The sequence below is a fragment of the Myotis davidii genome, unplaced genomic scaffold (genome assembly GCF_000327345.1).
Source record: "Myotis davidii unplaced genomic scaffold, ASM32734v1 scaffold109, whole genome shotgun sequence".
Taxonomy (NCBI): Eukaryota; Metazoa; Chordata; class Mammalia; order Chiroptera; family Vespertilionidae; genus Myotis; species Myotis davidii.
In genome coordinates, this window is record NW_006300368.1 from 64,841 (window position 1) to 91,527 (window position 26,687).

The window sequence follows — 26,687 nt, forward strand, 5'->3', positions numbered from 1 at the left end:
TCAATTTATCGTAAACAAAAGGGATGTGCGCCGACCCGGAAGTGGAAATTGGGGGAACCGGGCCGGTGTAGCTCCGAAGGCCAGCGGTGAGGAGGCGGGGGGAAGCCGTAGCCATGGCGGTGGCTGTGGCCATGGTGGGAGCCGTAAACGGGACGGAGCTCGGCCCCGCGGAAGAACTCGCCAAACTCGAGTATCTGTCTTTAGTGTCGAAGGTTTGCACCGAGTTGGACAATCACTTGGGGATCAACGACAAGGATCTGGGTGAGCTCGGGGAAGTTTCCGCGGCCTCCGGTTTGGGGTCCAGGGAAGCGGAAGGAGAAATGGGTTGAGGGGCTGGGTGTGTGTCCGTAGGAATCGTTCTCTCTCTCAGAGACTTGGGCCCAGGAAACCTGCGGCCGTGGCTTCCGCATCAGAGCTCTCCCGGGGGAGTTGTTAGATACCATTTTCCAGGGCTGTCAGTGAAACCCAGAGCGGCCATCGCTGCTTGCTCTTTTTTTTCCCCCGCCTCAGATATCAGATAAATTAAGCAGCGTTAACAACAGCAGCTGCGTCGTCGTTGTTGTTGAGGATGATGATGATAATGATGATGATGATGATGATGATAATGATGGTAGAGTTATTCTTCTTGCTGCGGCTGCTTGTTGATTAACTTTAAGGCAAAGTAATCAATACGCCGTTGTGGGATCTCTTGGGGCGGCCTGACCTGGCCCAAGATATCCCACAATAACCACCTGTGAGGGCTGTTGTGAGGATCATGGGAAGGAAGCACATAGCATAGTGATTGGCATGTAGTAGATGGTCAAAAAGTCTTAACCACTGGCACTGTAGTTATTAAGTCCATTGTCGCCTGATGGCATTTGGTTTTCACTTATTGTCATCAAACAGGTAAAGGCACATTCCAACATGGAAATGGTATGTTAGGACTAATTTATGTTCGTTATTCACATCTTCCATGTAATTGTTATTTGTTAGGATTTAAATCCGAATGAAATCATTCAAATTTTCTCCTAGGACTCACAGTTGGAGGCATATTATCTCAGCTTATCCTAAAATGCACTTCTCTCCTGAAAGTCTCTTAATTATTAAATAGCTCTAACATTAGAAGTTTCAAAAACTAGGCAGGTTTACGGAGAAAAATTTGGGGGGAAGTGAGTCTTTCATTAGCTTGGAGATTGTACCATCCAGCAGCTGCCCGGCCCTCATATGTAGAGTCTGCCTTTCCATAAGCTGTAGAACGCACCCTGTGCATGCATCCGTTGTGAGTGTGTGTATGTGTGGGTGTATGTATGGGCTCATGCTTTCAGACATTGTAACCTCTAGCTAGTAGTTTCATGGAAGAGATTACGATGCTATGGGACAAGGAGGTCTTCCTTACATTCACTCAGAGGCCTGGTGAGCCATTTTGTAGTGTCAGCTTTTCATTTGTGAAAATTATCTAGAGCCCTGGCCGGGTGGCTCAGTTGGTTGGGGTATCATCTGTACACCAAAAAGGTTTTGGGCACATACCTAGGTTGCAGGTTTGATCCCCAGTTGGGGTGCATATGGGAGGCAACCAGTCGATGTTTCTCACTCTCCCTTCTTCTCTCTAAAATTAACATATTCTGGAGTGAGGATTTTGAAAAATGAACTAGAATAAGAATACCTTTTTTTTTTACTAGATGGGATGCTGCCTGATTCATGAATTGTTCAATAAAGCCAATGAGATCTTTAAAAAAATTTAGCTGGAACCAACATGGATAATCTTGGTAGTCTAAGTTCTCTTCCTTTACCCTTACTGGATGGTGGTCTTTGGTTTTTATGACTTTGGATAACCTAGTTAGTTTTGTTTATAACATTTTTTAAATTGGTTTTTTTGCTCAAGTCTCCATTCTTGTTTTAATTTCTTTTTTCTCTTGCAGCTGAATTTGTGATCAGTCTTGCTGAGAAAAATACCACCTTTGATACTTTTAAGACTTCACTGGTCAAAAATGGTGCAGAATTCACGGTATGTGTGTCTGGAGACCCCTGCTTTATTTTACTGTCACTATTGAATTTTAATTTTGATAGGATTTAATTAGGGTTTTGATAGAGAAAGGAGATACTTTGTACATACCAATCAGATACAACATTAAGTGTATAACTTTTTTTTATTTTTCAATTACAGTTTATGTTCAATATTATTCTGTATCAGTTTCAGGTATACAGCGTAGTGGTTAGACAATCAAGTGTAATGTTTTCATGCCACTAAGCAGTGGTGCTGTAACTGGATTTCCTGTGACACTTTTCTAGAAAAATGGGGCAGGCAGGGATAACCACTCTTCTCTAAACTTTAGAGGACATCCCTCTTCTTAGTGTTTTAAGCACTGATCCAGGAGCTGACAATTTTTGTTCTGTTTGTTTTCAAAGGATTCTCTTATTAGCAACTTGCTGCGTCTCATACAAACCATGCGGCCTCCAGCAAAGCCTTCTACTAGCAAAGGTGAGCAGAGCTGCTAGCTGAGCGTAGCCTCCAGAATGGTGTAGACTGTCAAGCATTCTGCTTCTGGTTTGATGCAAATCTAGTATGGGAGTTCATTTGTTAACCATTAAGAATAGTGTGTTTGTTTCGCTTGTTGCAGCTGCTGAACAAGTAAATGTTGTAGTAAATTTTTCAAATGACTTAAAGTTAAAATTGTGAGGATTATAAGACATAACCAACCAAATGAATACTGATGCACTTCCCGATGCCCACATAGTTTGTTGAGGTTTTATAATCAACTAGGGGCCCAGTGCATGAATTTGTGCACCTTGAAAGGAACTGTGGGCCGTGAGGCTGCAGTGGGCACAGGGGCGGGTCTCGGCTCATCCTCTGTGCTCCCACCATGGCCCCTGGTCCCCTGTCTGCCGACAGCCCCGCTCCCACTGCTGCTGCTCCCACAGCTGCTGCTGATGGTGTGGAGCGATTGGGGCTGGCACCAAGGAGCGGGTGCGAGTGGGGCTGGTGCCATAAGCACGTGTGAGCAGCGGCTGCTGCCCAGATCGCCCCTCAGGAGCAGAGGGAGGTGGAGAAGCCCTCAGGGGCTATTGGGGCTGGCAGCTGCTGCTCACACCTGCTGACGGTGCTGAGCGGTCAGGACCAGCACCAGACGCCGGCAGCAGGTGTGAGTGCCAGGTAGAACCGTGGCATGCAAGAGCAAGGAATTTTCAGTAACCGCCAGAGGCTCGCCCCGATGACAGCGACTGGTGCCCTGCCTTGGTCTGGCGCCCCAACTCACCTGCTTCACCATTCCACTGCTACCGATGCCCGCCATGTTCCGCATGCACCTCCTGGTGGTCAGTGCGCACGTCATAGTGACCTGTTGTTTGGTGGTTCTTCTGTTCGGTCTATTTGCATATTAGAGTTTTATATATAGAGATTTTTTTTAGAAAATTAAACTATGTTTCTAGTGATATATAAGAGTAATATGTAGAAAAGTTCCATGTTCTGCTTTTAATTTGATGCAAATCTAATGAAGTTCTTTTGTTAACCGTTAAGAATATTAAATATATCTTTTCTTTTACATTCTTTCATGTTCTTTAATGAAACAAGATCCAGTTGTTAAACCCAAAACTGAGAAAGAAAAGCTGAAAGAACTCTTTCCAGTCCTTTGCCAACCAGACAACCCTTCTGTTCGGGTACTGATACCGTTTTGAGAATGTCTACTGTAACTGCATGTTACCCCACCCTGTCTCTTTTCTTTGTCTCATTAGTTAATTTTTTTCTTTCTCTCTTTTTCCATTACTTATTATTTTAAGTTTTTCTTTATTGTAATATATTTTTCAAAGTGAAAATATTTGATCATTCCTGAGCATGTACTACATAGAGAATAATGTTGAAGGGTTCAAGAATGATATTTGAAGGAAATGAGATTAGGAATTGTGGAAAGCTGTGAATAGGGATATGAAATAGGTATGAAATAACTTAAGGGTCTGGAACAGATGCCTGATGTGTAAAATTAGATTTTTTGCTCCATTACTTGTTAGAATGTCTAATTTTTGAAATGTTTTGGTTTTAAAATTTTATTTTAGCAAGTATTTATTGAGTATCTACTATGTGCCAAGCACTGTTCTAAGTACCAGGGATACAGCAGTGAACAAGGTAGATTAGAGTTTCTGCCCTCTTGGAGATGGTTACATTCTAGTATTGGGATGGGGGCAGGAAATAAATATATGTAAACTCCTCTAGCAGAGAGGAGACGGGCAATAAACAAATAAGTAAGCACATATGTATAGATAGCTGACAGGGGTAAGAACTATAGAAAAAACCAAGCAGGTGAAAGGGGAGAAGGAAATGCAGAGGGAGAGTTGCTTTTTAAAAATTTTAGCATCTATTTTCTATTTATAATCATCATTTGCATTGCTTTCACAGAAGGGGTGATATCTAATTTCCTTCCATAGCCTTGCATTAAGGACAAAGGGGATTTGCCAAATGTAGAAGTGACTTCCAAGAGCTTTTGTGCATACCTCTGCCTCTATCTCAAATTGTGTTGGGAATCTCCACCTTTTCTCTGCCGCCCCCCCCTTCCTTCACATAGGCAGTTAGCAATGTAGAGACGGTCAGACTTGTAGTACCTGAAGTACAGATTTTTTAATAAGTGTTTATTTGAGCCAAACTGAGGACATTGTCAGAAAACAAGATCTCAAATGCTCCTGATTTTGAGTGATATTCTCCCCCCACCTCTTGTAACTTTGCTCCTGTGCCTCTGCAGACCATGCTGGATGAGGATGATGTGAAGGTCGCTGTGGATGTCCTGAAAGAACTGGAGGCTTTAATGCCCAGCGCAGCGGGCCAGGAGAAGCAGAGAGATGCTGAGCGCCGGTTTGTCCTTGATGCCCTATCTTGTGGACGTTTAGCGTACTGTGGGAGTTGAATTTTGCGGACCAGCCAAGGAAAATTTTGGGCTGGTTGACAGAATCTAGACTGGCCATTACCATGTTGTTAGATCTATTTTTATTGCTCCCTGGCAGGAGTATGTATGCAGCAAATGCCAAGATGTTCAGAAGATGGAAGTATGGGCTCAGAGGCTGAATATGTTTAGGGCCTCATTATTGATCTGCAGGGATGTCATAGTTATTGAAACTGTAATTCAGTTTAACTCTTAGAAGGCACTTAACCGGGTGCATGGCACTGTGCTGGGTGCTGGGGATGCAGAGATGGAATTGGGCTGGTTTCTTTTTTACACAGGTGTCTGTTGATTTGTTAGGGACAAGTCGAAGAAGAAGAAGCGGAGCCGGAGCCGGGACCGAGAGCGAGAGCGTGACCGTGATCGTGATCGTGATAGAGAACGAGACCGTGATAGAGACCACAAGCGGAGACATCGGTCCCGTTCTCGATCACGTTCCAGGACCCGGGAGAGGAATAAAGGGAAGTCTAGATATCGGTCCAGGAGCAGAAGTCAGAGTCCCCCCAAAGACCGGAAGGACCGAGACAAGTATGGGGAGAGGAATCTGGACAGATGGCGGGATAAGCACGTGGACCGCCCTCCCCCGGAAGAGCCTGCTATCGGGGACATTTACAATGGCAAAGTTACCAGCATCATGCAGTTTGGATGCTTTGTGCAGCTAGAGGGACTGAGGTAATGGCTAGCGCCCTTCTTGCACACCAGTAATGGGCAGAATTTCTTTATCACTGGGGTTTTTCACATTATAGAAAGTTATGATTAATGACACTTAAATCAGCCATATCAGTTGATTAGAAATTGACTTCGTGTTTGAAGTGTTGCAGAGCCATTTCTTCTTTCCTCGGTCTTCAGGAGATCTGCCCTTTGGCTGATTGAGACAGATAAGAGTCTGCTCAATTCTTACTCCCGCTGCTGCCTCATGTTTTTGGGAGGGAGCGTGGTAATACTATATGCTATTCTATTGTTTGACCCCCTTCTTGTTACTTTCCTCTTGAGCTTAAGACCATTTCCATTTGTTCAGTTCCAACAAGGGTAGAAGTCTGTTGGGAAAAGGTATCTTAGACATGCTTTGGATGTGTCTGACTCTCCCTCAGGAAGCGGTGGGAAGGCCTGGTGCATATTTCTGAGCTCCGGCGGGAAGGCCGTGTCGCTAATGTGGCTGATGTGGTGAGCAAAGGCCAGAGAGTCAAGGTCAAAGTGTTGTCCTTCACTGGGACCAAGACCAGTTTGAGCATGAAGGTAGGTGAGATATACAGCCTGTTACCACATCTGATGGCCCAGGATACGTAAGAGGACAGCAAGTGAGCTAGCTTCGTCTTCTGTGTGCCTTAGGATGTCGATCAAGAGACTGGGGAAGATCTAAACCCAAATCGACGGCGAAATCTTGTCGGGGAGACCAATGAGGAGACTTCTATGAGGAATCCGGACAGACCCACTCACCTCTCCCTCATCAGTGCCCCTGAAGTAGAGGATGACTCGCTGGAGCGCAAGCGCCTGACCCGCATCTCTGACCCAGAGAAGTGGGAGATCAAACAGGTTGGGGCCCTTTGCTTTCATAGCCACATAGCCACTCAGTATGTAGCATGGTGGTTAAGAGTGTGGGCCCTGGAGCTTGATGGCCTGGGTGACTTCTGGCCACTTACTAGCTGTGTGATTCTAAGCCAAGTTATTCTCCCTCTGTGCCTCGGTATGCTTCTCTGTAAAAACAGCCGGTGGTGGACTTGTGGGGACTAAATGAGTTAATAGAAGTAAAACTCTTAGGTTAGTGCCTGCATATGTGGTAATGCTATGTAAATTTTTTTTTAAAATATATTTTTATTGATCTCAGAGAGGAAGGGAGAGGGAGAGATAGAAACATCAGTGATGATAGAGAACCATGGATTGGGTGCCTCCTGCACGCCCCCTACTAGGGATTGAGCCCACAATCCCTAGCATGTGCCTTTGACTGGAATCGAACCCAGGACCCTTCAGTCCACAAGCCGATGCTCTATCCACCGAGCCACACCAGCTAGGGCGCTATGTAAATTTTTGCTCTTGTTTTTATCATTCATCAGTAAATATCAGAACCACGGGTGTCCCAGGTACTATGTAAAAGCTAGGGCTACAAAGATGGTTCCTTCCTGTGAGGAACTCCCAAGTCCAGTGGAGGAGACAAATTGAAACAAAAAATTGTAAAGGTTTACATATTACATAATAAAGCATGTGTAGAATGCTATGGAACCAAGGAAAGGAGCAGAATTAGCAGATAACTCTTCTGGGGAAGAGACACTTGAGCCAGACTTTCGGGCACCATGTTGTCTTGTCCCCCAGGGGTGGGATTTATGATGTTTGAGGCTCTGCAATCCTTGGTTAGAAGAGAAAAAACACCTTGGTTTTCTACATGAAACGTCTGTATTAATTCTTCTACAAAAGAAGAGTTTTGATCTTGGCAAGTTACAAATGCTGCTTTCTGTCCTTTGGCTAGATGATTGCTGCTAATGTTCTTTCCAAAGAAGAGTTTCCAGACTTTGATGAAGAGACTGGCATTCTTCCTAAAGTAGATGATGAAGAAGGTAACTAGCCAGTGGGATTGAGCAGGATAATGAATTGGGAGGAAAGTTGGAAAATTGAGCTATTGGACAAGGTGGTTTATTTGTAGTTTAATCCAGTGGTTCTGAGTCATTTGTTCCTTGGGTCTCACCACTCATCTCTCTTAAGAACAAGCGTCTCTCCATGATGGAAGCAAAAAAATTCATGTTTCTGGCTAACATTTGTATATTATTATGCTTGTTGCTTATAATAAGTTTTCAAGATAGAAAATGTTTAATTATATTTTGAGGATTAAATTTGATTTCATATTCTTAGTAATTGTTCTGAAAACCCTGGGTCCACTTAGATGAACTCTGAGTTGTCCTAGAAACAATTTTTAACTCAGTCCATTAACAATTTTTAAAAATTGTGAAATAAATCCTGTAATGGAACATACATAATTTATATAATAACAGTAAATGAGCACCTACTAAATGAACATCTACACACTTACCTACCAGTAAAGTAGAGCTTTACCAGCACCTTTGACCCTTACGTGCCCCTCTGATTAGATCTTTCTCCTTCCTCTGTGCATCCACCCTCTTAAATTTTGTGTTATTCATTTCCTCACTCCTATTAACATTTTACTATCTATATATTTGTCCCTAAACATTAGTTTGTTTTTGAACTTATTTTTTTTTTGATTCATTATCATTCTTTTGGTATTTATCTGTGTTGATTTTTATAGTTGTATTTCATTCATTTTCATTGCTATAGAGTGTTGCTTTATCTAAATTTACCATAATTTATCTATTTTACTTTTGATGGCATATGGGCTGTTTCTGGTCTTTATTTACTTTTATAACTAATACTGTTATAAAATTTCTGTACTTGTCTCTTGCTGCACATATGCAAGACCTCTTTTTTCCTAAATATTCAGAAGAATTACTGGGTGGTAGGAATGTGCATGTTCAACTCTACCAGCAGTCCAAATTGTTTTCTGAAGTTTTTGTACCAATTTCCATTTCTAACAGAAATGTGAGTGAGTTCCTTTTGTTCCACATTTAAAATATGTGTGTGTGTGTGTGTGTATATATATATACATATACATATACATATATATATACATTGATTTCAGAGAGGAAGGGAGAGGGAGAGAGAGATGGAAATATCAATGATGAGAGAGAATCACTGATCGGCTGCCTTTTGCATGCCCCCCACTGGGGATCGAGCCCGCAACTGGGCATGTGCCCCTGACTGGAATCGAATCTGGGACTCTTCAGTTCATAGGCTGATGCTCTATCCACTGAGCCAGACCAACAGGGCCTGTGGCTCCACATTCTTGGCAGCATTTAGTATTGTCCCTTTGTCCAACTTAATTCTTTTTGTGTGTGTGCAACTCTGTTGTGGGTTAAGAGTAAATTCTATAATTAAGGGGGATGGCAAGTACCTTAGTACCATCTAGAATATCAGAGCAGCATTTCCCACAGGCTTAATGTCTTTGAAAGTGGTTCTGGTTAGTTCTTGGTGGGAGCACAAAGGCCCTGGAAATGGCTGGAGGCCGGCGGTAACAGACAGCTGGGTGTGGCTTTACTTGCATTTCTGTCCTTTTGACCTTGGGAGGCAAATTTGGTGATGATTTCTGGTGCTTATGGAAATTAATTCTTTTGATGAAAATGGTTGGTCACTTCTCTCTTTTGTTTTTGACTAATTCTTCTTTTGGGGGGACTTTTAGATGAGGACCTTGAGATCGAACTGGTTGAGGAAGAGCCTCCCTTCCTGAGAGGGCACACCAAGCAAAGCATGGACATGAGCCCTATTAAAATTGTTAAGGTGAGAAACGCTGGGACTCTAACCTGAACTTGTCAAGTGAACTTCTTAATGTAACAATTCAGTTTTCAGAGCAGTTTATTCATCTGTGTAAGCAGAACTCAGACCACAGGAGGTAGTATTGACTGTTGATTAGGGTCTAGAATATTTTTGTTTTAAAAGGATATTGACCCTGCTTTTGCCTTTGTAATTCTTTTACTTTTTTTTTTTTCTTTTTTAAGAAACAGAGATAAATATGTGTGCTTGATCTACCATCACAATTATGCCCAGGCCTTAGGGCTTGAATCATAACCTTGCATATTCAAAGGCAATTTGGAAGGGTTCACTTGCTGTTGGCCCCTAACATAAAGCTATTAGCACTGGGTGTTGTGGCCTATCTGTCAGGAGAAGAATTCATGGAACAGTTAAGATAAAATTTTAGATTTGGAAAAGGGTTTTCTTAAAGGTCTCTCAGCCCAGCCACCCATTCAGTGCTTGTATTCACCCATGTCTCTTTCTTCAGTGTTCCTCCATGTGGTCTTCTCACATCTGCGTGACATTGTTGGGGATAGGGAATTCACAGCCCTAAGGAAACTCATTCCACCTGCAGGTGGATCTGATCATTCGTTCTTTAGGTGGAACTGAAATCTGTCTTCCAGAAGTGTCCCCAGTGGTCTTCATTTTAGTTCTTGGGTCCATACAGAAGTATTTTTATTCCTTTTTAAAAAAAATATTTTTATTGATTTCAGAGAGGAAGGGAAAGGGAGAGATAGAAACATCAGTGATGAGAGAGTATCATTGATTGGCTGCCTCCTGCACCCCCCTTACTGTGGATCAAGCCTGCAAGCGGAGCATGTGCCCTTGACCGGAATCTAACCCGGGACCTCCCAGTCTGCAGTCCAATGCTCTATCCACTGAGCCAAACCAGCTAGGGCTTTCTTCCTTTCTTATATGTTCTATCTCTCTTGGGGTTCTCAATTTTAAGTCAACATCCTCAATTCCTTCAGTGATTTATTATTGTCCTTGTTCATTTTCTCTGAATTAGCTATACTTTCTTTCACGTAGTCTGGTATGAACTGTTTTTCTAGGTGGGTCTTATTCTTTAGGTTCAGGTGGTTTAACATCTACATTTTATTTCCTGGACATCTAACGCACGCTGAGATCCCACTCTAATGCTGCTTTGTCCTCTTGCATTAGAACCCGGACGGCTCGCTCTCTCAGGCAGCCATGATGCAGAGTGCCTTGGCCAAAGAAAGACGGGAACTCAAGCAAGCCCAGCGAGAAGCCGAGATGGATTCTATTCCCATGGGACTCAACAAACATTGGGTTGATCCTTTGCCTGATGGTAGGACCCTAGGAGTGTGGGAGGGTGAACTTAAAAAACAAATCTGACCCTTTAAAGTGTGCTGGGAGGGGCACTGCCAGCACGAACCAAAGATTTAGCCTTGGGTTTGGTAATTTGCTTTTTCCTTTAGTTAAAGCATGTTTTTTAAAACAAATGTTTAAAATAAAAAATGTTTTAGTAACCCTGGTAAAATTATTAAGCTGGCTGAGTTTTTCTACTGAATAACTTAAAAATAATGCAGCTTTGAAACTTCCTTTTTCATATAATTTTTTGTATAATAAATATTAACTAACTGCTGGATATAGTCATGACAAGTATTTTGTTAATTTGTGTTAGGCAACTGAGGATACAGCTGCTTTGATGAGACAATTTAGTGGGGAAGGTTATGTTTATCAAATAATTACCAAATAACTAAGTCATGACCAGTGCTATATGAAGAAGTACAGATAGTGTAGTTGGCTGCAGTGGGTCACTTCCCTGGGAAAGTCTGTTAAAGGGGGCTGGGGAGTGTGTTCTGGGTTGAGGAATAGCCTGTGCTGAGGCTGTGAGGCGGGAAAGAAGGTGTGTGGCTGGAATACAGAGTAATGGGTGAGTGGTGGGGGATATAGGGTGGAAGGCTAGGACTTGGTAGATGGTATTAGGAATTAGGGCTCAATTCTGAAGTTCACTGGGAAATGTTGCATAGTTCCTTTTTTTAAAAATAATATATTTTTAAAATTGATTTCAGAAAGGAAGGGAGAGGGGGAGAGAGAGAGAGATAGAAGCATCAATGATGAGAGAGAATCATTGATCAGCTGCCTCCTGCACGCCCCTTACTGGGGATGGAGCCCACAACCTGGGCATGTGCCCTTGACCGGAATTGAACCTGGGACCCTTCAGTCCATAAGCTGACTCTCTATCCACTGAGCCAAACCGGCTAGGTCTGTTGCATAGTTCTAAGCAGGAGTGTAGCATGATCAGAGTTGCATTTCCAAAGGATTTTGAGGGTGCACTGAAGAATGGCAAGAATAGACACTGTGATAAATTAGGAGATTTTTATAATACTAGTTCAGAGGGGAGAGGATGGTGGCTTGAACACAGCTAACAGGAGGGATGTACTGGAGAAATCTGATTTGTTGAATGTGGAGGAGGGGGCAGTGGGGTAGCTTGAGGACAATATTAAGTTATTTGTTTCCTTTACAGCGGAAGGCAGGCAGATTGCTGCCAACATGAGGGGTATTGGGATGATGCCCAATGACATCCCCGAGTGGAAGAAGCATGCCTTTGGGGGCAACAAAGCTTCTTATGGAAAAAAGACCCAGATGTCAATCCTTGAGCAGAGAGAGAGCTTGCCTATCTACAAACTGAAGGAGCAGCTGGTCCAGGTGAGAAGCCCCTTCATGATACAGTGGTCTGGGAATAAGATGACATGTTTTAATGGAAATTAGCTGGACAGGTGTGTGAAATGACTTTTCCAAAGGGGATAGGAAAAAATCCAGAACATTTCCAAGTGGTTTTTTATTGATTTTAGAGAGGAAGGGAGAAGGAGAGACAGAAACATCAATGATGAGAGAATATCTCATTGATTGGCTGCCTCCTGCCTGCCCTCTACTGGGGATTGAGCCTGCAACCCAGGCATGTAATCTTACATCCTGGTTGTAATCTTACCATATGTATACTAACTATTGTGTATGCTTTTTTCTCCTTTAGTGTTAGGACATCCGCATTCATTATTTTACTCCAGAGTGATGTGTGGCCAATTTTAATGACTGTATTTGTATTCTGTTGGCTTCCAGGCTGTCCATGACAATCAGATCCTGATTGTTATCGGAGAGACAGGATCTGGGAAGACAACGCAGATCACCCAGTACCTGGCGGAGGCAGGCTACACTTCCAGGGGCAAGATTGGATGTACTCAGCCTAGAAGAGTGGCAGCCATGTCAGTGGCCAAAAGAGTGTCAGAGGAGTTTGGTTGTTGCTTAGGCCAAGAGGTAAGTGGGTGGTGAAGCTGTTCTGTAAAACCCTGAAGAAAGGGTAAGGCCAGGTCTCAGATCTCTATCTATAAAGTGGGAATAAATGCAACCATTTTTCAGGTTTCTCCTGAGGGAGAGAGGTTCTCATCGTCATCATTGATATGTTCAGGATCAAGTCCAAGGTTGATTTTACTATGAGGAAATCACCGTACATCTTGGTTAAATTCTTGTCTATCAAGATAACGGTAAAGGTTTGACTGGGCTGAAATCTTGCCTGGTGATTACACAAAGGAGAGATTTGTGTCTAAGATTTTGAACTTCTGCTTTAGGTGGGCTATACCATTCGATTTGAGGACTGTACCAGCCCTGAAACAGTCATCAAGTACATGACAGACGGGATGTTGCTCCGAGAGTGCCTGATTGACCCCGACCTCACGCAGTATGTGGTCATCATGTTGGATGAGGCACATGAGAGAACAATTCACACTGATGTGCTCTTTGGATTGTTGAAGAAGGTAACTGGGTACACTTTGGTGACCCTCCTAGCTGTTGAGAACTGAATTCCGGGAATTGGATTTGAGTACCTGTGCCTTTTTGGGTAGTCCTTTTTTAAATTAAAAAGAAATCTTTTAAAATTGATTTCAGAGAGAGTAAGGGAGAGGGGGAGAGAGATACAAACTTAAATGATGAAAGAATCATTGATCAGCTGCCTCCTACTGGGGATTGAGCCCATAACCCGGGCATGTGTCCTGACTGGGAATTGAACCATGACCTCCTGGTTCATAGGTTGATACTCAACCACTGATCACACCGCCGGGCAGGGTAGTCCTTTTTAGTAAGCCACATTACATTTCCCTTTAGACAGTTCAGAAACGGCAGGACATGAAGCTGATTGTCACCTCGGCTACCTTGGATGCAGTGAAGTTTTCTCAGTACTTCTATGAAGCTCCCATCTTCACCATCCCTGGTCGAACGTATCCAGTGGAAATATTGTACACAAAGGAACCTGAGACAGATTATCTGGATGCCAGCTTGATCACCGTCATGCAGATCCATTTAACAGAACCACCAGGTAGGGGGAAAGAGGATTTTTAACTCTTAGGCCAAAAGTCAGTGTGGTTATCTTTTTCATTCAGCTTTTTAAAAATGCCTTTTAAATATTGTGTTAGGCTTACATGTTTGAAATGGCGCTGGTAAAAATAGAAATAAGATTGGTGTGCAGGGTTTAAATGCACCTATTTAAACATAGACACGAATTATAAATAAGTAAGCAGAATAAACAAATGTATAAAAACCTCTTTATTAGAGGTTGGAATTTGAGTGTGCTTTCTGTCATTTGGAGCTCTGTTAATGTCACTAGGGGCTTTGGATAGAAGCCACACACACAAAATAAATTAATGCCCTGTTCTCTTAGGTGACATCCTGGTCTTTCTGACTGGTCAGGAGGAGATCGACACTGCCTGTGAGATCCTGTATGAAAGAATGAAATCCCTGGGACCTGATGTTCCAGAGTTGATTATCCTGCCAGTGTACTCTGCTCTTCCCAGTGAGATGCAGACGCGAATCTTTGACCCAGCTCCACCCGGCAGCAGAAAGGTAACCCTGGGCAGAAATGAGGCTCCCTTGTGCTTGCCCTAAGGCGGATTGCTTAGGTGTATGTAAGTCTTGTTTATTATGTTTTAGAGACTGGTCCAGTCAGTTTGCTAAGGAATGTGGGTTTTGTATGTGATCCCTGCAGCTTTTCTTTTTTTCACTGGACAAATACTTTTTGAGCATCTTTCAGGGTTTGGGGTAGAACCAGGGTGGCAGTTTGAAGACAGGCCTCTTTCTACTGTGAGGCGTCCACCAGCAGACATGCCTTTAACATATAGTGTGAAAGTGCTACTGGTGCTCTGGACACCCAGAAGGGGAGCACCCAACCCTGTATCCTTACAGGAAGTAAGGATCCAAGCTAGTCTTGAGGAACACGTGGTTGTTCATCTAAGCAAGAAGAGCAGGACAGGTGTTCTGAGTAGACAGCATAGCCTGTGACAGCCTAGAGGCGAGAGTGTGGCCATTTCAGGGAGCTGAGTAGTTCCAGTAGTTGGAACTGACGGTGCATGTGCGCGTGTGCATGAGGCGATGGGAAAGGAGAGAGATGGATTTTTAAAAATAACAGCTTTATTGAGATATAATTTTCATACCATACAAGTTACTTCTTTAAAGTATACAATTCAGTGGTTTTTAGTATATTCACAGAATTGTGCAATCATTAGTTACTATTATTGATGGCAATTAGTCATTAACCATTAATCACTACAATTTTATCACCTCCCAACCCCCCCACCCCCCTCCAAAACACACTTATATCCTTTAGCAATCACCCTTTATTCATCCCTCTACTCAGCCTCTGGAAACCAATAATCAATTTTTTGTCTCTATGAATTTATTCTGAATGTTTCATATAAGTGGGATCATATAATATGTGGTCTTTGGTAACTAGCTTCTTTGATGTAGCATGTTTTCAAAGTTCATCCATGTTCTAGTATGTACTTCATTTCTTTTTATTGCCAAATATCCTATATGATAAAAGCCTAATATGCTAAGTGTCCGGTCATCTGGTCATTCATTCAAACAATCAAAGTGAAATATGCTAATGATATGCTAAGGCTGCTCAACCACTTGCGTGATGTGCACTGACCACTGGGGGGCAGACAGTCGACCTGTCGACCAGTCACTATGACATGCACTGACCACCAGGGGGCACATGCTCCGACTGGTAGGTTAGCTTGCTGCTGGGGTCCGGCCAATTGGGACTGAGTGCTGAGCAAGATGGACACACCTTGGAGCCCTCCTGCGGTCCCTCCCCAGCTGGCCAACCTCCCGCGTCCCTCCCTGGCCCCAGTTGTGCAACAGTGGGGTCCCTCGGGCTGGCCTGTGCCCTCTCACAATCCAGGATCCCTTGGGGGATGTTGGAGAGCCGGCTTTGGTTTGATCCTGCAGGCTAGGCCAAGGGACCCCACTGGTGCATGAATTCGTGCATTGGGCCTCTAGTTGTAGAATATTATTCTATATCCAAAATATGAATGTACCACATTTTGTTTATCCATTCATCAGTTGATGGATTTGGTTGTTGCCACATTTTAGCAATTATGAGTAATGCTGCTATGAACATTTGTTTACAAGTTTTTGTATGGACATATGCTTCATTTCCTTAGGAATGGAAAACAGATGGATTTGAAAAGCATTAAGGAGTTAGACTGGACAAGACATAGTGGGTGCCTGAAGTTTAGGGGAGAAGGGCAGGGGAGAAGTCAGGAATGATCCCAGGTTTCTGGCTTGGGCAGCTGGATCGAAGGAAGATGGTGCTGAGGAGGGAAACATGCAAGAGGAGCAGGTTTGGGGGGAAAGATTGTGATTTCTTCTCTGTTCTGTTTCTGATGATTAGACTTTTTTTTGAGAGGGCTTCTGCAGCTCTGTGGCAGGTTGAAGCCTCTCAGGGCCGGTAAGGTGCTGGCATGATCTGAGATGTTCTGGTGCCTCCTAGCAATGATTTTTCCAGGCAATTGTGTTTTATTAGCTGAACCTCTGGGTGGAAGAGCAGTGGCAGTGCCAAGCAGAGACCAATAATCTTCTAGATCACGTATACTGCTGCATACACGCAAACTGTGAAATTCCTCTGCTGCCTCATGGTTCATTTTACGATTAGGAAGAAAAAAACTCCCTCTTGTTCCACATACACAAACAGCCCATTTTGTAGTCCAGATGTCCCCGTGGGGGAAGAAAAATCTCATTTTGCCCTGGCACATGTGATGCCAGGAAGTCTGTGCTTTCCCAGGGTGCTAGAAAATTAAAATTGTAGTAATCAACATTGGATCTAGAAAATGAGATATGTAGCCATTTGCATCAAATGAAATTGGCTTTGAGTGGCCTTTGCTTTTTCCTATTCCACTTTTCCTCTCAGGTACCCACCCCGCCTTCCAATCCCAAGCTAACCCTTAAAAAGAAGGCACCTCCCCTTTTGAAGCCAAACTGAGATTGTGCTCTCTAATGCCGTAGGGAGGGAGATTGCCGCACCCTCCTTTGGGAAGAGGCTGGAGTTCAGAAGCCCTGTTTCCTGCCTCGGTAAAGTGTACAGCTCAGGGTGAACCTGCTTAGCTCAGTCCAGTTGTGTCCCCTTCATCTGCAGGTTGTGATTGCCACCAACATTGCAGAGACATCGCTGACTATTGACGGCATCTACTACGTGGTGGACCCTGGCTTTGTGAAGCAGAAAGTTTACAATTCCAAGACGGGGATCGACCAGCTCGTGGTGACTCCCATTTCTCAGGTATGGCAGCTTCTACCAACAGCTTTCCTGAAAATCCTGGTCAGTCCGTTTCTGACATTTTTTTATGGTTTTGTATTTTGAACTTTATTGTTTTCAAAGATGAACTTTTAACCTGGGTGCTTTCGTGAGATAAGAAAGATTTTGTGTTGTTTGTTTTTAATCTTTAGATAGTGTTTCAACATTAAAAAGCCCCATAAAATTTGAACTTAGCCGAAACCGGTTTGGCTCAGTGGATAGAGCGTCGGCCTGCAGACTGAAAGGTCCCAGGTTCGATTCCGGTCAAGGGCATGTACCTGGGTTGTGGGCACATCCCCAGTGGGGGATGTGCAAGAGGCGGCTGATCGATGTTTCTGACTCTCTGTCTCTCTCCCTTCCTCTCTGTAAAAAAATCAATAAAATAGATTTTAAAAAAATTTGAACTTAAAATAAGTTTGAATCCTAGCACCATAGATTACCTAGTATGGGTAGTAAGAGTCTATTTTTATTTTATTTTTTAAATATTTTGTTATTGATTTCAGAGAGGAAGGGAGAGGGAGAGAGAGATAGAAACATGAATGATGAGAGAAAACCATTGATTGCCTGCCTCCTGCACGACCCCTAACGGGGATTGAGCCTGCAACCCTGACATATGCCCTTGACCGGAATCGAACCTGGGATCCTTCAGTCCGCAGGCCAATGCTCTATCCACTGATCCAAACCAGCTATGGCAGAGCCTATTTTTAAAGTACTGTACTTAGCCAGCAATATCTGAGATAGTAACAGTTCATGAGATGATCATGTGTTTTTTGGTAATTATGGAATAATTTCCTGCCTAAATTATATTTAAAATGAATAACCTGATTATCCTTTTAGAGGGCAGTTTGGCCACAATGTAGGCAAAATTTTTAAAAAACCATTTCTTTAACCTAACAGTTCCAAAATATCTGAAAGTTAGGAATGGTTGAATACATATCTGAAGGTAATGCAAAAGGATTTTCACTGAATGGCTGTTTATATTAAAAGAAACTGGAAATATTCCCTCCAAAGGGAAGTAGTTTAATAAAATATGTTATATTCATGCCATAGAATGTTATATGGCATTATCATGGTGATGTGTATCTATATTTAATGACATAAACATATAACTGATATATTATTTGAAAGAAGTGAGCTATAAAATAGCAGGATTAGTATAATCCAATTTTTGTTTAAAAATAGATGGTGTGCACTTGTGCACAGTGTATGTGAACCTGCCTGAGACTTGAAAGTATGTAGTTGAAATGTTAGTTGAGGTTATTTTTCAGTGTGCTGCTGGTTACTGTGCTAATGGGTGAAGTACACTATTTTTCTTTACACTTTTTAAAAATATATGTATTTTTTATTGATTTCATAGAGGAAGGGAGAGGTAGAGAGAGAGAGAGAAACATCAGTGATGAGCGAGAATCATTGATTGGCTGCCTCTTGCACACCCCCTGTTGGGGATCGAGCCTGCAACCCAGGCATGTACCCTTGACCGGAATCAAAACCGGGACCCTTCTGTCTGCAGACCGACGCTCTATCTACTGAGCCAAACCAGCTAGGGCCATCAGGCTATTCTCATTTTGAAACTAAGTAATAGTAGCTAACGCAAGTAATAGTACCCTTGCAGGGTACTTACTAAGTGCCTTACCAGGCACTGTCATAGGTACTTTCACTCACATGAACTGATTACATTCTTGTGTCAATACTTTGAGGTAGATGTTGTTATCCTCATTTCTTTCTTTTTTTTTAACATTCTTGAAAATGTCATTTATTTATTTTTTAATTTATTAAATCTTTATTGTTCAGATTATTACAGTTGTTCCTCTTTTTCCCCCTATAGCTCTATGATCCTCATTTCTCAGATGAGACTGAGACACAGAGGGGTTAAGGCAGTGGTTCTCAACCTTCTGGCCCTTTAAAACAGTTCCTCATGTTGTGACCCCCAACCCTAAAATTATTTTCGTTGCTACTTCATAACTGTAATTTTGCTACTGTTATGAATTGTAATGTAAATATCTGATATGCAGGATGGTCTTAAGCGACCCCTGTGAAAAGGTCGTTTGACTGCCAAGGGGGTCGCGACCCACAGGTTGAGAACCTCTGGGTTAAGGTCACATTGCTGGTGGAGCCAGGATTTGAGCCTGGGCAGTCTGTGCATGTGCTCTGTACCACTTCTCGGCGTAGTGCGGGCAACTCACAGAGATGGAGAAGTTAGTTACACTGGCCCTCTCTGATTTGGAGAGACATCTTAGAATGCTGTGGAGTCTGCTACCTTGTGTGGTTGCTTGACTGCCTTTGTGTGGTTAGTGACCTTTCATACTACATCCTTTGTTTGGAGCTGGCACAAGGAATTTGTAAATCCTGTTACCATTTGTAAGACAGGTTGTTTTGTCAAAAAATGGGCCCCTTCAGATTGCTATTCAATGTTTCCTAGCAACCTGTGGCTAAACTACATATTTATATATACACATATTTTTAATATGTTTTTATTGACTTTAGAGAGCAAGGAAGGGATATGGACAGAGAGATAGAAACATTGATGAGAGAGAAAAATCGATCTACCTTCTGCATGCCCCCCATCAGGGATCAAGCCCACAACCTGGGCATGTGCCCTGACCAGTAATTAAACCGAAGACCTCTTGGGTTCATGGGTTGATGCTCAATCAATTGAGCCACACTGGTCAGGCCATATCTATATTTTTTAAATTCAAAAATTAGCACTCCTCTCCCCTAAGTACAGAAGTAATATTACATTATTTCTGAGAAATATAAAAAATTTTAAATTACCCATAAACTATCACTACTGTCATAATTTTGATGTTTTCCTTGTACACACCTTTTCCCATGTTTGTTTCTTTCATGATTGTAATTCTAATAGTCTAGTAAGTATGTTTTGTATATTTTTAAGTATTTAATTCTGGTTATTAATGTAATATGTGTTCAATATTGGATATTGATAAAGTAAAGAAAATAGGACCCATCTGCAAGCCTACTGTCAGTTAGCCACAGTTAACACTTCAGGGTGTTTCTCCCCAGCTTTTTCCTTCTGGTAGTTTATACTAGATCATAAAGATTTTTTTTTACAAAATCAGTATTACATTGTTTTGTAACTTGCTCTTCCACCAAGTGCGTGAACATTTAGTTCTAGCTTTGAGGATTTTTAAAATGGCTGTAGTCATCATTGGTATATTACTGTTTTAGTTCACTTACATTTTGGGCATTAACTGTCATCTTGTTCTATGCTTTGTCTTTCATGTTGTGCCACACTATTTGGAAGGTATATTTCTGTGATTTTATAATATTTCTTCCATTCACTTTGTCTGTGTTTGCCTCACTTGAACAAGCTTTCCTGAAATATTGAGTGTCGGAGCGGGGATGATAATAACATTGGTAGTCTTGGAAATGGTCCTAAAGGAAGTGAAATAAACCCCATTTCGGATTTTTGCCAGTAGTTAAGTACCCCTCTTAACAGATTTCCTGGGTAAGGCTGTTAGATGATGTTTAACAGATACGTTACTTTTATATGCTCACTCCTCCAGGCTCAGGCAAAGCAACGAGCTGGCAGAGCTGGAAGAACAGGCCCAGGGAAGTGTTACAGGCTATACACAGAACGAGCCTACCGAGACGAAATGCTGACCACCAATGTGCCGGAGATCCAGAGAACCAACTTAGCAAGCACAGTGCTCTCGCTCAAGGTAGAAATCACTGTCTTGCTAGAATGGCTTGGTGGGACAGTCCAATGCTGTGGCCTTAGTAAATTAATCTCCGTCTTATGAACCTTGTTAAATACTTTAGGACCCTCATAGAACCATTCCCTTTGAATGAAATGCAAATGGCTGTGATAACAGCTTTTCCACTGTGGGTCGGGCTAAGTTGGTACATTTGCGGTGAACACACATTTTTTTTTCCTTACTGTGCTAACCAGCAGAATGTTTGCTTGTAAAAGATTTTAGTTAGGAGCATTTTCTAAAAGGATATTAGAAAAATCTAATCAGTGCCAAACTATGGACAAACATACTTCCTTCATCCCGTTAGCTTTTCGATTCAATTCTGTTCTTTTAGAACGGAAGCAAAACTCCCAGTCCAAAAACTTTGCAGAGGAAGCTATCAGTGGAGGTTTCAGACTGGCTCTCTGGGGGCTTGGTTTTCATTCTGCATCATTGCTCTTCCTCCCTCAGGCCCCAGTGAGGTCCTTCATTCTCCTTTGGCAGGGGGAGCCACAAGAGTAATTTTCCAGATGATGGCACACCCCCAACCCCCAACACAGATGCTACCCTGGAGGCCTGGCACTTTGCTGGTGCAGCCTGCTCTGTTGTAATTTAGTATTCATTCCCTGTGAGAGAGGCTAAAACAGAGCTTCAGAGAAAAACTTGCTCCAGTCTCTGGAGTGAGAACAGAAAGGCATGTGTGGCTCAAATTTCTGCTCCAGGCTGTGTGTTCTTAACAAATTTACCTGTGAGGCCCTCTGGTCTGTATTCTCCTCTCGAAAGGGGGTGCTATTAATAGTATCTGTTGTGGAGGTAAATGAGATAATGCCAGGTCAAGGCAGTTGGCACATTGCTTACTGATTGCTAACATAATTTCTTACAGTCATTGTTCATACAATAAACATTTATTGAACACCTGCTGTGTTTATGGTCACAATCAGTTTATAGGAAAGACACAGAAAGCTTAGGTCTTACCACATCACCCTATGTACACATTTGGTTAATGCATCGTTCGTTTGTTTCTTTTATTCATCAAATTAGGAGAACAAATGTATTGATGGCCTGCTCTGTGCCAGGCATGGAGCCTTGTTGTGTCAATGTATCTCACCATTATGAACTCTTTGAGAGTAGGGATAGTATCTTAGTCATCTTCATATCTCTGCCACTGAATATGATACATGACACTTCCTAGATGCACAGTGGAAATTATGTATGCAAGAGACAGGACAATATGGCGTATTGTCTTATTTTTTTTTAATTATGGTGAAATACACAACACATTACCATTGTTACCTTTTAAAAATGTACAAAATGTACAGTTCAGTGGCATTAATTACATGCACAGTGTTGTGCAGCTATCACCACTATCCATTTCCAGAACTTTTTTATCATCCCAGACAGAAACTCTGTACCTATCAAACAACTATCCCCCCCCGCCCCCCCGTCCAGCTCCTGGTAATCATTATTCTACTTTCTATTCTTTATGAATTTATCTCATGTAAGTGGAATCAAACAATGTTCGTCCTTTTGTATTTGGCTTATTTTATTAGCATAATGTTTTCAGAATTGATCATGTTGTAGCATGTTTTAAAATTTCATTCCTTTTTAAGGGTGAATAATATTCCATTATGTGTATATATCATGTTTTGCTGATCAGTTCATCTATTGATGGATATTTGGGGGGTTTTACCTTTTGGCTATTGTGAATAATGCCACTGAACATTAGTGTACAAGTATCTGTTTGAGACCCTGCTTGCAATTCTTTTGGGTATATATCTGGAAGTGGAAGTACTGGATGATATGGAGACTCTATGTTTTACTTATGGAGGAATCACCAAATTGTTTTCCATTCCTACCAGCAATGTATGGGGATTTCGATTTCCCCATATCCTTGCCAGTACTTACTTTCTGGTTTGTGTGTGTGTGTGTGTGTGTGTGTGTGTGTGTGTGTGTGTGTTTAATAGCCATCCTCCTAGTGGTATGAAGTGGTATTTCATTGTGGTTTTCATTTGCGTTTCCCTAATCACTAGTTATGTTGAGTATCTTTTCTTTTTTAAACATATTTTTATTGATTTCAGAGAGGAAGGGAAAGGGAGAGAGAGATAAAAACATCAGTGATGAGAGAGAATCATTGATCGGCTGCCTCCTGCATGCCCCACACTGGGGATTCAGTCAACAACCTAGGCATGTGCCCCAACTGTGAATCAAACCGTGACCTGGTTCATAGGTCGATGCTCAACCACTGAGCCATGCTGGCTGGGTGGTTGAATATGTTTTCATGTGCTTCTTGGCCATTTTTGTATCTCCTTTGAAGAAATGTCTATTCAGGTCCTTTGCCCGTTTTTTAATTGTTGTCTTTTTGTTGTTGAGTTGTATGTATTGTCATTTTGAGGAGTGTTTTTAAAGTTTCTGAGAAAGTATATGCTTTCTACTAGTCTTGAGTTTTGTGTGGCCCAGCCCTGGAGAATGCTGCTAACCTTGCTGATGGCTTCCTAATTGCTGTTGAAGAAACAGGAAAGAAAGCCAGTAATTAGTCTTTTTTCACTGGAGAGGCTGACCCTCCCATCACACACTTTCTTCCCTCCTCTTCTAGGCCATGGGCATCAATGACCTTCTGTCCTTTGACTTCATGGATGCCCCACCAATGGAAACCTTGATCACAGCCATGGAGCAACTGTACACACTGGGGGCCCTGGATGATGAGGGCCTGCTTACTCGCCTGGGCCGCAGGGTAGGCGATACACTTAATTTCTGGTGCTTTTGGAAAGGTACCCTGGCCAGTCTTCTTTACTCTTTTTGGGGGGCAAAATCAAGCTCTGAGGCTCTGGATAAGTTTTGAGCACAATTTTAGATGCCTGTTTTTTAACTGCATTTCCCACTATTTTATATCTTATTGATTTTTAGAGGGAGGAAGGAGGTGAAAGAGGGAGTCATTGATGTGAGAGAGAAAAATCGATCGGCTGCCCCCCCCCCCCCCCCCGCACATGCCCCGACCGGGATTGAAACCGCAGCCTGGTTATGTGCCCTAACTGGGAAACGAGCCTGCCACCCTTTGGTGCATGGGACAATGCTCCAGCTAACTGAGCCACACTAGCCAGAGCTTAAAATTGTTTCTTTACAGAAAAATAAATTTTATCCACAGTCAGTTTTACCTTGGGATATATTATTGAGTCTAGCCTTAATTTTAACAGATGTCTGCAAAATTTCCACCTACCATAACAGTAGTTATGTTCTTGATCACATGTATTTCATTGGAATTTCTTTGGGAAATAAAAACAGCAATGTCTTCTGATAGAGACAGGCATTCCACCCACATCATCATGCTTGGGTAAACCTCCTATGGTCTGTTCACCAGTGTCTCACGTTGGCAAGTCCAGATGGAGCTTCCGCAGGGAAGCAATTGTAGTTTCTTCTTCTCCCTCTAGATGGCAGAATTCCCACTGGAACCAATGCTGTGCAAAATGCTGATCATGTCTGTGCATCTGGGCTGCAGTGAGGAAATGCTGACCATTGTGTCCATGCTGTCTGTGCAGAACGTTTTTTACAGGCCCAAGGTAGGGAGTTCGGACCCACGTTCATATGAGTGAAATCAGCCATTGCCACTCCGGGGCTTAATGTGGACGCTTAACAGGGCCGTGTGGGCTTCTTGGGACTGCTGGGTGTTCATTCAGTAGCTGCTGGGCGGGAAACAATCTTCTTCCCCACTGTTTGGCAGGATAAACAAGCCCTCGCTGATCAGAAGAAGGCCAAATTCCACCAAACCGAAGGAGACCACCTCACCCTGTTGGCCGTGTACAATTCTTGGAAGAACAACAAGTTTTCCAACCCCTGGTGCTATGAGAACTTTATTCAAGCTCGTTCTCTGCGCCGGGCCCAGGACATTCGCAAGCAGATGTTAGGCATAATGGACAGGTAACATCTGGTGTCTTTTCCCCATGTTTGAGTTGAACTTCCTTGAATGTCGTGTCTGTTCATCTCTGTATGGACTGTGGAGCTACAGATTCTTCGCATAACTCTTTCTCCAGCGTTTCCATTTTTGTTCTACTCCGCTCCACGAAAGGGTGCAGCTGAGAATCACTTCAGAATGTTCCCGAGAGCCCTGGCCAGTGTGGCTCGGTTGGTTGGAGCGTCATCCCGTGCACCGAAGGGTTGCGGGTTTGATTTTCAATAAAGGCACATACCCAGGTGTGGGCTCGATCTCCACTTGGGGCAGGTGTAGGAGGCAGCTGATCCATGTTTCTCTCTCACATTGATGTTTCTCCTCTCTCTCTCATATCAATCAATAAAAAGTTTCTGAGAGGAAGATAATTTATTGTTGAAAAAAATCTACGAGCATCTGAAACATTATTAGTCAAGTTAAATTAAGTCTCTGGCTCTTACTGTGTCCATCTCGCCCACTTGGCAGAGCTGCCCCTTTAGTACTCTTAGGGCTAGAAGAAGGGTCCTGGTGCCTACACCCTAGACGGGCGTGTTGGGCACCGTCATTTTGGAAGGTAGAATTTCTAAAAACAGAGTTGTCTCATATCTTTGTCCTCTCTTGATTCATTTTCCTGATAGACACAAGCTGGATGTGGTTTCCTGCGGAAAGTCCACAGTCCGAGTGCAGAAGGCCATCTGCAGTGGATTCTTCCGAAATGCTGCCAAGAAAGACCCACAGGAGGGCTACCGGACACTGATCGACCAGCAAGTGGTCTACATTCACCCTTCCAGTGCTCTCTTCAACAGGCAGCCGGAATGGTAGGTGGGCAGGCCCGGGTCTGGGAGCTGTTCTGGGCAGAGAGAACCTGCAAATCTATTGGCGCTTTGTGTTTGTGCCTTTGCCCCCAGCCCCAGCACTTCCTATTCTAACACTGCCTATATTTCTAGGGCAGCAGAAGTGTGAATTAGGCACAGTCAGACTCTTTTGAGAGAAATAAAATAATGGGAGTGAGAGGTAGGAAGGATCTTTGAGATCATTTAGTGAGGTGGTTTAAAGAAATTTTTTCAAGTAGCATTTTAAAAAAATTGTAATCTTACCTATCCTAATATAAAACGGATTTAAGACCATCGTGCCGCCATGGTAGGAGGGTTGGAGATACGGAGCCTTGCCTGCCTGGCTTTCCCCCATCTCCCTGTGGCAGCTCCTGAGGCGCCTCTCCAGGGCCCTAGAGTTCTGTGGAGACAGCCTGAAAAACCACCGTCCCGTTTCACAGAGCAGGAAACAGGTCCAGAGAAGTGGTGTGATCGACTCTGTCAGTGAATAGATGGAGCCAGAGCCAGGTCTAGAACACATGATTCTGACAGCTTTCTTGTGCTCAGAGGTGTGCAGCCGCCTCGGTATTGGAGTGTGGTTGTAACAAAGAGAGACTACAGTCTCCTGAGGGGTCGGGCAGGAGAGGCGAGAGGCTAAAATGCAAGCTCAGCTGCGGCCCATCGGGGACCAGGGTGACTGGAGACTCGATCCTGTCTTTATCCCCTCAGGGTGGTGTACCATGAGCTGGTGCTGACCACAAAGGAGTACATGCGTGAGGTCACCACCATCGACCCCCGGTGGCTGGTGGAGTTCGCTCCTGCCTTCTTCAAGGTCTCCGACCCGACGAAGTTAAGCAAGCAGAAGAAGCAGCAGCGCCTGGAACCCTTGTACAACCACTATGAGGAGCCCAACGCCTGGAGAATATCCCGGGCTTTCCGGCGGCGCTGACAGGCAAGACTTGTTTGTCTCTCCCGCGGCAGTGGCCCAGGGCTCGGACTCACTCTTTTTGTGGAAAAGCTGACCATGAGGATACGATCTTAACTGGACATCTTCCAAACTTGATTTGCATTTCTTCCCTTGTGGTAAAATAGAAACAAGGATTTACGCCTGGTTTGACCAGAATGTCCAGCCTGCACTACCCCAAGTCACTGGGGCCACCTGGGGCTCACAGCCAACACGGGGTACACTGTATCATCTCCAAGAAAGGGGTAACTCGTGCAGCCCTGGGATGGGAAATGGGTTGTGAGCATCGGACACCTGGACATGCAGACAGATGGACACGATGGGGACCCTGATGTCCTAGCTGGTACTGCGTGGAGGAGGGAGCCATGAAGCTCATTGAAAGTGTTGGCCCCACTTCCTGCTCCTGTCCAGCCCCTGTACTTTCCCTTGACCTGATAATATTTATTTTCTTAAGGAAACAAAAA

The 26,687-nt window shown here is 43.3% G+C and overlaps 1 protein-coding gene across 1 annotated transcript; it reads left to right on the forward strand.

Annotated features, from left to right (window-relative positions):
• Window positions 1-26,687, forward strand: DHX8 (DEAH-box helicase 8). The gene is made up of 23 exons (XM_006776838.2): window positions 1-261; window positions 1,899-1,984; window positions 2,386-2,458; window positions 3,548-3,633; window positions 4,707-4,816; window positions 5,202-5,573; window positions 5,993-6,137; window positions 6,231-6,434; window positions 7,363-7,450; window positions 9,142-9,239; window positions 10,413-10,560; window positions 11,743-11,924; window positions 12,336-12,530; window positions 12,842-13,027; window positions 13,374-13,584; window positions 13,927-14,108; window positions 16,681-16,821; window positions 20,361-20,516; window positions 23,122-23,259; window positions 23,954-24,082; window positions 24,244-24,440; window positions 25,086-25,265; window positions 25,989-26,687. The coding sequence occupies exons 1-23, from the start codon at window positions 114-116 to the stop codon at window positions 26,206-26,208; spliced, it is 3,675 nt and encodes a 1,224-aa protein (XP_006776901.1). The 5' UTR covers window positions 1-113; the 3' UTR covers window positions 26,209-26,687.